The sequence below is a fragment of the Halyomorpha halys genome, unplaced genomic scaffold, assembly GCF_000696795.3.
Source record: "Halyomorpha halys isolate HHAL.00 unplaced genomic scaffold, Hhal_1.1 Scaffold1149.1, whole genome shotgun sequence".
Taxonomy (NCBI): domain Eukaryota; kingdom Metazoa; phylum Arthropoda; class Insecta; order Hemiptera; family Pentatomidae; genus Halyomorpha; species Halyomorpha halys.
In genome coordinates this window covers 232,684-244,435 of record NW_027116429.1, presented here as the reverse complement: position 1 = coordinate 244,435, position 11,752 = coordinate 232,684, and the positions used below count along the sequence as shown (strand labels likewise).

At 33.5% G+C, this 11,752-nt stretch overlaps 2 protein-coding genes across 3 annotated transcripts in view; one reads left to right on the top strand and one right to left on the bottom strand.

The window, feature by feature from the left end:
* The first annotated feature begins 352 nt into the window (after positions 1–352).
* On the top strand, positions 353–8,870 carry LOC106688539 (uncharacterized). 2 transcript variants are annotated; one of them, XM_067053229.1, is made up of 5 exons: positions 353–520; positions 4,305–4,457; positions 6,811–6,915; positions 8,471–8,663; positions 8,771–8,870. In XM_067053229.1, the coding sequence occupies exons 1-4, from the start codon at positions 464–466 to the stop codon at positions 8,618–8,620; spliced, it is 465 nt and encodes a 154-aa protein (XP_066909330.1). In that variant the 5' UTR covers positions 353–463; the 3' UTR covers positions 8,621–8,663; positions 8,771–8,870. The 2 variants fall into 2 exon arrangements, with proteins under 2 accessions (XP_066909330.1, XP_024216029.1); XM_024360261.2 differs by lacking the exon at positions 8,771–8,870 and having other exon boundaries at positions 354–520; positions 8,471–8,741.
* Positions 8,658–11,752, bottom strand: part of LOC106688537 (Bardet-Biedl syndrome 4) — a 13,576-nt gene continuing 10,481 nt past the window's right edge. The window contains exons 9-10 of the mRNA XM_014433042.3: positions 9,101–9,297; positions 8,658–8,822 (exon numbers count right to left, since the gene is read on the bottom strand). Of these exons, the coding sequence (XP_014288528.1) occupies positions 8,739–8,822; positions 9,101–9,297 (281 nt within the window). The 3' untranslated portion in view covers positions 8,658–8,738. The remainder of the gene's footprint in view (positions 8,823–9,100; positions 9,298–11,752) is intronic.

The window sequence follows — 11,752 nt, the reverse complement described above, 5'->3', positions numbered from 1 at the left end:
CGTTATAACCAATAACTACACATATATTGGTAATGTAAAATAGGAATTTTTAAAAATTAATTATTGGTACCAATCACTATTAAACTGCTTTATTTGGTTGATGACTGTTTTGTTTGACAATTATTGGTTTTTATTTACGTTGATAAAGATAAATTGTTAAGGCTCTGAAAATCTCGGGTCCGGAAATATAACCTATTGGTTGTTTATAAGCGATATTCCGTGTACTTCCGTTTTAATGAAGTGTCCTTGCATGCATGAACATTGCATCGCGTGTAGAATATGTTCATTACGTAATATCTCGATAGATTGCTATTTTATATTAAATCTAATCAATAGCATTGTGTCTTGTTCCTGTACCTCTGGTCTATGTTGTTCGTGTTGTTTTGTGAAACGCTAACAGTCTAGCAGTATTCTCGATATACGACAGTTGCACTCATTACATTGTAGGAACCAACCAGCAACAATGGTAGCGGTAATTTTAATCCTTGTTTCGGCGATCTCAGCCGCTCAGGCGGCTTGTGTAAGTTAAAGTACATAATTATTTGTAGCAAAAAATATATTTAATGAAAATTTCTCAATATCGCCTTACTTTTACTTTCTGTAACAGTATATTCTGTATAGTCCCTTACTCACCTAGAGACAGTCTCGTGTGACACTGTTGGGACAATCGTCTCGATATAGACAATCCTATGCCATCATCCGTGCACGCACCTAGGGATTATGTTGTATTATGCCACAACAACAACAACAACGTTTTTAATTAAGTAATCATAAAGTATATTACTTAATTTAAAATCAGAAGTTAATATTAACCCAAGAATGCCATAAAGTATAAAGAATAAATCAGTGCATACAGGGTGTTCTAGTATACATGTTCACGACTCTAACCTTTACAATTTTTTAATATTTTATTTGATTTTCATTCAGCAAGTGCATCTAACATTAGAATTTCTAATAAAATAGGGTACAGTTTATTCAAGAATTCTGTTAGCAAATGAAATTTTAAAACTAATTTATAATGGGCACATTTTTGATCAGACCCACTTCGTAGGTGTAAAAAACCGCAAACAATTGTTTATGGTTTTTTATCATTAGCGTGTAAACGATACGAAAAATCGAACAAACCTGGGGTCTGGCAAACACGAGTGAGACATTTTAGTGTATTTCGGCACGAAGGGGCTCACTCTTTTCCGTACACATTACACCTCATTTCTCTTCAGTTCGCTCAACATCGCTATTCACTCTACTACTATTGATATTCTATTTTAATTTTATTTAATTCTACTTCTTTTGAATTTCAGACATGAACGAAGAGGACCTTTTAAACTTCACCACCACTGTGTTTTGCCGTTATTCAAAGTAAATAAAATCGAAAAAAGTACTAGAAAATATGACTAGCCGCAATAAAGCAATTAAATCATTTTAGACATGCTGGAAGATTGCAGATTGGCCGTGTGTATCCATAAATGGAATATGGTCCGGGTGCGGTCAAATTAAACTCAAATAATAATATTATGTACTATTTTTATTTGAGCCAACGTTTCGCCCCACGTTGCATGGCTTTGTCAGGGCTAATAAAGATACAAACGCTTAACATAAGTAAAAAAAGTAAATGGAAAATTACAAGGATATACAATGAAACGTAAAAATTAAATAAGAAAAATTAAAGGTTATAAACAATAAATGGAAACGGAAATAGTAACTGATAAAGAGAAGAAATATTAAAGAAAGTACAAATTAAGAGATAAAAAGGGATAAGAATAAAATCAAGAAAAATACCTTTAAAAAAACAGGTATGAATTCTGTCTCAACAGAAGAGCTTGGGTGAAAAGCTAAAAACCGACGTTGAAACAAAAAAGAATGAGAAACAGGTAAGTATCACTGAAATTCATCAAAGATTGGGAAAGAAATTTACTCTCAAATAAGGAAAAAGGGGTGGACAGATGGAAGGAATACTTCCAAGGTTTACCACAAGGATACAGTATGGAAGAAAGGACACCTCCGGGACAATCAAATGCAATGAAAAGTACTATATAAGCGAGAAAGAATTAGTAGTACCAATCAAACTCCTGAAGAGTAGAATATCTGATGATATCACGCCATAAATAATAAATTATATGGGGGACAAAGGGAAAGAAATGATGCAGTACCTATTATATATAGTTTAGAAGCAAAAGAAAATCCCAGAACACTGGGAGATCGCTACAATTGTGCCTATTTAAAAAAAAAAAAAAAAAAAAAAAAAAAAAGGACAATAGAGAATGTAAAAACCACAGAGGCATTTCACTTCTCAATTCACTTAGAAAACTGAATTCAGAAATTCTAGAGAGAAGACTGCGGAGTCAGATTAAATGGAAATTTAGTAAAGAACAATATGGGTTCAGGGACCAAAGAAGTAGCCAACACTTGATATTCACTCTTAGGGAAATTACCGAGAAAGTGTTGGAGAAGGGCAAGGAGCTCTTAGCATGTTTCATTCATCTCGAATAGGTATTTTATAGGATGAGAAAGCTTAACATCATCAGACCTATGGCTGAACGCAATACGGGTCCTAATACTGGAAATTAATAAACATTGTAACTGCCAGAGAAACTATATTAGGACAGGAAATAGCCTCTCCAAAGAATTTGAAACAAAACTAGGGATTCGTCAAGCCTGCAGTCTTAGCCCATTGCTATTTATTCTGGTGTTCGATATGGTGTTGAAAAGAATGAAGGACAGGCTCAAAAATTTTCACCAGAGATATTCCAACTTAAGACCCATTAATTATAGTTTCATGAGAGAGTAATGAGAGTACTCTGGATAAATGGTGCCAGACTTGAACAGGTCGAAACATACGGACCAATAACATAAGTACATTGGGGATCATTTGCACGAGTCAGGATACAATGACTTAGAAATCGTGAAACACGTTAATGCTGCTCTATGATTGTTTTGGACCCTGAATAAATCCTTCCTAAATATAAAAGAGGTGAGGAAAGATACAAAAATCAAGGTATATAAGTCCACATTTGTACTACTGCTCTCATATTCATATGAGTCATGGACAATTACAATTAAACACAAAGAATAAATCCAGGCAATGGATGGAAATGCGGTACGTTGAGAAGGGAGAACCAAACGAGACAGGAAATGAAATACTATAATAAGGACCAATGTCGGGGTAAACGCCATACACACCACTATAAAGGAATTCCAATTTAAGTGGTTTGACCATCTTCTTACAATGCCAAACCATTATCTTGCTAGAAAGGCCTACGAATTCCACTCACATGTCAATATATCAGAAATGACCGGGAAGGGGGTCTTAGTAAAAAAAAAAAAAGAAAAAAAAAGGGAATGCAGCCTAGAATTACCTGTGTGCAGAACGTCCAAGAAGCCTTCCGTAGAAGACTCCTTGACTGGGAAGAGAGATACAATAAGGAGGCGTAAAACGAGGATTTTAGATTATTCTGACGATAATGGATAAGAAAATAATAAGCAGTATATATTACCTTTTCAACAGTTAATTTAACTAATTCCATTTTCTTTTGATGTGATGAAGCTCAAAAGTTAATATTATTGTTTTGATCAAAAGTAATTTACCACATATGTTATTCATTCCTTAACATATCGAATGAAAACCTATTCTGAAAACGATGTCTAAGTGGAATATGAGTTCAAATAACAATAAAAAGCACTGTAGGTGCTTGTTAATCTTGTAGAATCGTATCGGGCCCGACTGGAGACATTGAGCTATTTTCGAAAAGCACTAAAGTGAATACTGCACATAAACGACAAACCCGAGGCTTGGTTCGGTGGTTCGACTCGTTGGCATTTTGGTTTGTTGAAAATCCAATATTGATGCCAGCCAAATATGCAACATTACGTTTTTAAAGTTTATACTTTACTTACCTGTCATCTTAGATGTACCTGCAGATTGTCCATTAGGAAGATTCTTTTCCGAAGACATTAATATTATTTATATTTAATCTTTATATTTCTCAAATAAATCTGATCATGCAGGTTATATTTTTTAGGAATATTAGGAGTCATTAGTAAGAGCTTAAGTAACGAGGATCGATAGCCATTTTGTCTTTTACGTATTTTTCATGTTAGGAGTAAATCTAAAATATCAAACTATTTTTACATTATTTTTGTTGAGTGTTTGAAGACAATAATAAAAAAAAATTAGGTAAACAGAAGTCACCGAAAACTTTTCATTTTTGTAACCATAAATAATTTTATATGTTCTTGGAATGATGAATGTATGTTACTAAGCACTTTCCTTGCCATCTGATTTATTTTTTAAATTTTCCTTAAAGGAATACAAAATAGATAAGATGGAAATGAAGACTTGCAAAGGTGAGCCCATTAACATTTGGACCTTGACTGGATTAGGTGCAGAGTTCACTGACAATTGCGACGTTCTCGTCAAAGGATGTGCAAAGATGCACACTGATTTGCAATCCGTTGTGGTAAGCAACATTATATTATATAACCCCCATAACTTATGAAGTAAAGTTCTAATTTGACAATATATATGAAGATTAATAATAAGTTATGTGTCCAAATGTGTAACATCATTGTAGAATACAATATTAATGCTAAAAATTAATTAAATATTTATCAAAAATTTAAAAGTTATTTTAAAAAAAATTAAATCTGTACCGCTACAACCAATGGAAGGCCAAGAGTGCAGTACCTTGTAAGGAAGTACTGCTACTAAACCAACGGTTGTGCAAGGAGGTGATTTGGTCAGAATCGTGTTCGGCCACCAGATTTTTAAGAGTAGCTCTATCCCCACTTTATGAGGCTGAGTGGACCCCGGAGGGCTCCCGAACCAACAGGGCTGACTCAAGGGCTACAGGTAACTTTTTTCTTTTTTATTCCCCCTTTCCTCGCCATTTCTGGCATACGGAGTACAAGAGCAATGGGGCATGCGCATGCCACTACTCTCAAATATCAACAATACAACAGTGCGGGGTTCCTGATCGGTTGAGCATCTGATGGGGCTGCACATCCGTCCGAGTGCCTCCTCTAGCTCACCAGGCTTCCTGGTTTTAGTCCGATTTAACGGTATCTTTTCCGGGGGTTCGCCGATGTCGGGCGGTCAAGCCCTTCCCACCGTGAAATGCATGGGTCCCACCACCTCTTTCCACCCGTAAACGAACTCTCTGAATAACGGATAATTCTCTTCTTCGATCAGACAAGGAAAGGTCGACTTGGAGTGAGCGAATCCCGGTCGTTCTCGATAGCCTGGCTCAGCTTGAATCACCGGCCGATGGTGGTTCTGCTGTTTCAGGAACTCCATACGTGGGTTACCGGAGGTCGATGTTCTTTCCAAAGCTCTGGGACTTTCTCCGGAATCCCCCGTGTCCTGTTAGGATCTGTGAGACTCAATAGTCTGGGAGGCCCCACTTAGCCTTAAATCTTAAGTGGACGGTGGGCAAGAACTTTCTCAAAGTAGCCCCCTTCAGGTCTGCTACCCACTGTCCATTCCACTGCTCTATTGAGTCTTCCCGCAGCATCTTTCATTAGTTTGGAGTCTCACCGATCCTCTCCCGAAGTTACTTCGGTAGCGCTTTCAGTCCCCGTCTCTTCACCTCATATTTAAGGACATCCTCCTTGAGGATGAGGTTCAGGGGCGCTCCGGCCACCACTTGAACTGCCTCATGTGACACCGTTCTGTAGTTCTTCGTGACCCTTAGCAGAGCCAATCTCTGTAAGGCGGCTACAGGTAACAGATAATAAATATCTACCAAAGCTGGATTCGAATCCAGGTCCTTGGAGTTAATTGTCCATTGCCCTACCAATGAGGTACCTACTAAATAATAATAATTTCATCAATAATAAAAAGTTATTAAGGTTTATCACATTAATGTTCAAGGATAATCCGCAAAAATAAAGTCACTTTTTTTTTTAGAAATGAAATATTCTATTCATTCTGTATAATACCTATTCACATAAATTTAAAGATTGGTCATCTATCTAATTATCTTCATAAATAGGAATAGAAAATTACTGAGCCGTAACATCCTTGTTACACCTTAAGGAAGCTTAATAGGATTGAATGAACTCTTTTGATACCTAACCTTAGTTGCCATAACTTTATCGGCATTTTGCAGTCTGGGCGAAACCGATAACGCCAATTGTGTGATTTTGGTTTAGTCTCAGGTTTCACCTCCCATGATAATCGAGTTAAAATGATGAAAGATCTGGTTTTGTAAAAACATGACCGGAAACGTTTATGACATGGGCACACAAAAACTGTCCGACCAACATCACAAATGTGTATAACAAAGTGTCAATCACATAGAAAAATAGACAAATGTTCAACCTTCAAAATACTACAAATATTATAGGAAAAAAATGTAAATTAGTATGTTTGAAAAAATAAATAAATAAAATAGGAGACCTTACACTGATTGATTGATACACTGGGATTGGACTCAACTTTCTAAACGCGGTATTTGTTAGAACATTGTTGACAACTTTATAACACAAAAAAACAAGTTGTTAACAGAAAATTGTTGTTTTTCAATTCAATATGAATCTTTATTCACGTATCTAACGAGGATACGTTTTTACAGAAATTTTGGTTTCTTTTTATTTCAATTTAAGTAGTTGAACCTGAAACTAAAATGCGATACCTATCAATAAACCAAATCCACTTGTATCAATCCTGATTTATCAGGACCTTTTTGTAGTAAATAAAAAAAAATCAGACTTTTAATTTAGTAAACAGTAAAATACACAAGAAGACACATTCACACAAATAATAATTTTTAAAAAAACATCAAATAATGATAGACATTGTTATGTTTTCAGTCGGAATACAAAGCTTTCAAAGACGGAATGGAAGTATCTAAGGGAAAATACAGTATATGTGGGATGACCCTATTTGATACCAAATTTGAATGCCCGTTAGCGAAGGTAAGTTTGAATGATAATTATAATAAAAAATTTTATTCATTTTGAAACAAGTCAAGAGAATGATAATACACGAAATGAAAATTGGGCTTTAGTGCCTTGAAGATAGTAAATTATTTAAAAAATCAAAAAATACTTATAAAAAAAAAGGTTATAGACATAAAATAATATTAAATCAAAACATAAGTTCTCACTGTAAAAATTGAAAAAATAAATAATAAAATTATCAATAAAACATAGAAAAAACATGTTGTCACCCTTTAACAGTACGGTAAAAAGTAAAATAATTGTTCAAATGAATGTATAAAGGAATTATAAAATAAAAGTTAGATGAAATATTTAATCAATTTTTCAAATTTTGGTTGAAAAAACATTAATTTTCATCATTATTTGAATATTGATATTCAAATATTGAGGCTATTTATTAATAAAGTTCTCACCAAGAAAGCAAGTAAGACTAATGTATATCACCCGTAGTGTACAAAGTACAGCAATGCAGTGAATACAAACATTATAAACAATGATAATAGAAGTTGTATTATTGAACAGGGTCAGAGTACGCAGCTCCACACTGTTGGGCTCTTAGCTATTAGTTTCAACTATAGCTAATTTTTTCCCATCTCTGCAGCTCATTAACATTACTGTATTAAGACACTGAATAAGACGGATAACAGCTCCGTACAAAATTTCCTTCTTCTCAGCTGTTCAAAGAGCTATTAGATGTAGTTTGGTGAGCATGAGATGTTGAAATATTTTCATATCATTATGTCATATAAACTAGTTACTCTAACATTCTCAACTACAACTCGAAAAACCAAACCTAAAAGCTCTTAAAACTACTAAATATCATCAACATTCTTTCTGCTCAGAACTTTTAAAACTTACCTTGCATATTATATTACAACTTTATCTAATCAAAATTCTGACATTGATTTTTTTATCCATACCGGTTTGGGTTTTCTCATTAACTCCTAGATCCATCACTAAGTGAGTCAAATCACAGTCCATTAACCCTTGGCCTTTTCCTAGCCTCCAATACCAATCTTCATTCACTATTATTTATCAAAGGGTCTGTACAATGGAATCTCACTAACTACCAAGGCCCTGTTTCATAATAAAATACAAACTAATACTATTAGTCTTGTCGATTTAACTTAATACAATTACACTGACTTGTACAAAAGTAACTTGTACTTTAGTACTTTTTAACTCCTGTAATGTCACTAATAATCCTTCCTATTATGAAAAAAAAATTAATTATTAGTGTAATTACCACGTTGTTTCTATACTTGTATTATGAACTAATACTATTAGCTTTCATTATTAAACAGGGCCCAGCTGATACCATTGACCACAGAATTTCAACAAAAGCACTCCAAAACACTTATGATCATGTAGAGTCTTTTAAATCACGTTTACTGTTTTACATGTAATTTTCGTATACATCGCTTATTGTATTTGAACTTAATCTAGGCTAAGTGGTTACATGTATGAACATATAATAATTTTTAGACAAATTGTGTATATTTGTAGTCCTTTCTGTTAATTTATTTTTCAGGGAAAAGATTTCTGCGCCACGAAAAATTGGGTTACAAAAGTGCCAAAATCTCTGTTGTCTTTAGCTGTGGGTGACATTAGAAGTGAAGTTACATTGAAAACCAGCGAAGGAGTATTCTGTTACGTTATAAAAGCTACAATTCGCAAATAATTTTCAAACGGGTGGAGGCTAATTAAGGCTAGAGGAATGAAAAGTATATTTTCTTATTAAAAATATATACAATTTCGGTTATTAATTGTACCTTGCAAAAAATAAACTTTTATTAAGTTTATTCTTCATTTTTTTCTAATTTTCTTTCAGGTATTACGTCTTGCAGCAATATCATCGCAAACTTCCTCATAGCACTTGTAACCTGGAAATAATTTTTGAAAAACTCATTATAAACTACTATTTAACAAGAGTTGATTATAATTTCTCGGACAAAACCATGTCTTAATATCATTTGTCAAAAAGGATGCTCAGTGTCATTAAGTTATGTTATGCTCAGTTTTTCACTGAGGACCACTGTGCCAATACCGCAGTACTGCTTTGCAAAACGGTATCACCACAGTTTGATAGAGATGTCAAACTAGTTTATATGTTGACGTATTTCTAATGATGTATTGGCTATAAAATATTTTTAAAACGAACCTCCGGATTGATTTCATCCGATTGCTGTACCAGGCGTTGTAAAACGTTCAACTGTTCCAGCGCCGTATCTTTCCTTCCACATGAACACAAGCTTGATATATAATTAATTCTTAATTGGATGTGGTCCGGGTCTATTTTCAGTCCTTGTTCGTAACACTTCAAAGCATTCTCGCTGTCTCCAAGCTTCTCGAGGGAAACTATATTTAACAATCCAAATCAAGACAACTTTAAAAACAATGCAGTTTTAAAGTTAATAAAGAATTGAAGCTTTGAAACATGAAATGTACAGTATATGAATAATAATTAGAAATGAAAAACTGATGTATTTTTATACTGGACGACCGAGTAACTGTTAGCTGAAAGTTCTCCAGAAAAAAACTTGACATAACATCCAGATACAATAATAAACCCTGATTCTGTTAATTTCTAAACTCCAGGTCAAACTATAAAATCTATTAAATATATAAACGGCAAAATATAATTAACTACCAGTAAATAATAGTAGTAGAGCAAAGTATTGATTCAGGTCATCTCAAGTAGACCAGATTAAGAATCTGAGAGAACAGTTTAAGAAATCGCATTATAAGAACTTTAAAAAAAAGAACACAATAAAAACTTCAAATAAGATAAAACTGGACTAATCAGGTTCAAGTTAATTATATCAGTAAATAAAAAACCTAATACATACTAATCAGCTGATCTATACTATTAGGTCTCAGAAAAAAAAAAGTAAATGTTAAATTTAAAGTTGTATGAATGTAGAAGACGACATTAAACTCAAATTGAAATCATCAAAAATTAAATTATATTTTTTACAATGCCAATGTACATACGCTACGATTGTATGTAAATATATAGACTGCATGATTGATCATTTTATTCTAGAGAGAAACACTTTATTGAAAAATTTGTCCTGCCCTACTTCATTGGATTGCCTCATACACAGCATACTTATGACTAGTAAAGCCCAATTTTTTTGAAATTCTATTAATATAAATAGACACAGTATAAAACTTTGTAAATTGTCACATTATAAAAATTTTTGAATTATGTCCTGAAGTAATACTTAATTTTTTTTTCCTTTTTATTATTTATTTTTTGTTCTAGCTTCCTATCGTTCTTTAAATGCTTTTAAGTTTTTCATTACTTCAATTTTAAACATTTTCTTTAATTCTTCCATCAAACATAAAAATAAATTTAAGTCAAAAGCGTTAATAGTGATATAAACATTTCAAATATAGTACAAAAATATATACATACATAAAACCCAACACAGTCGTCCACATTCACAATCTATTAATATTTAAAAACACACTCTGACACATGCATACAAAGATTAAAATAAAATAAATAAGTATATTAAGCTAAAAGTAATAAATATGAAATTAATAATTATAAAAAGTTACCAAATATAATAAAAAGAATCGATAAATATTAAAAGTAATAAATATATAAATAATATAAAAATAATGAAATAAATTAATAAATATAAAATTGTATAGGTATATAAAATAATGTAGAAATAAAATGTACAATATGTGCTTGCCACTGAGACATCACCATCCTTATTAGTTACCATGCATGTGATGGTGGATGATTCCCAGGGAGTCCAGGATTATCCCTTTTGCCATTTTTGCCACTTGACATCAACACAGAGTTCCTCCATGAAGCATTGTTGTTCTTGGTATAGTTCCAAGAGCTCCGAACCAGAGGCCTCACACGTTGAAGTCTCACGGAACTTTTCCTTAAGGAAAGTGATACATTTATTATAATTTCTTTCTTTCCTCTCTCTGCTCTATTTGCCTGGTCAAGGTTATTACTTTCACAACTTACTGTAGGATCCATAACGAATACTTGCAAAACCTTTTTTCTCTAAGGAGCCTCATCAACTCATGCTTTACCCTGTGGTGTTGGCGTGTTACGAGGAGGGAGTTGTTGGATAATTTTCCCAGCACTGGTGTTTCAGGCCCTCTGTTACATTTACGACAGAGGGACCCAACTTCTCTGACCTATATTAAGCCAAACTAATTACCTTAAATGTCCTCTGAATGCTGTCAATAATTCTTTCCGCAGCACCCTTGCAGTACGCTGAAAACGCTTGGTCATCCGCGAAACCTGTGAGGACCACACATCGAGGTCACTATCGAGGTTATAACCACAACTTACCCCACTGCACAGTCGCCTCTCTTAATTAGTGCATCTTTTAAAATGGCATTAGTGATTCTCGCGTTGACATGCGTCCCCGGAAGATCCTTTATAAAACCCCTCTAATTTCTGTGAATGGTGACCTGTTATCGTATTTCATGGTCCAGAACCTTCATTATAATTCGGTGGACAATCGAATGTATTGTGATAGACCTCCAGAAGGATATCACCTTTGATTGATTGATATATGTTATTGATATCACCTTTGGCTTTATATATTAATATTGTGCGCCCCTGTCGAAATGATTCTGGTACATAGGCCATTTCAGCATTATGTCAAGAAGGGTTGATTAGATTTACCCTTCAGTATGATGTTTCTAAAATAATTACCACGTTACAGGCCCAAAGATCTTCATGGTCTTTAGAATAAATCCAATATCGCTACCATTAATTCCAATTACTCATACATAATTAATGTGTATGTATATATATAAATTTATATAATTT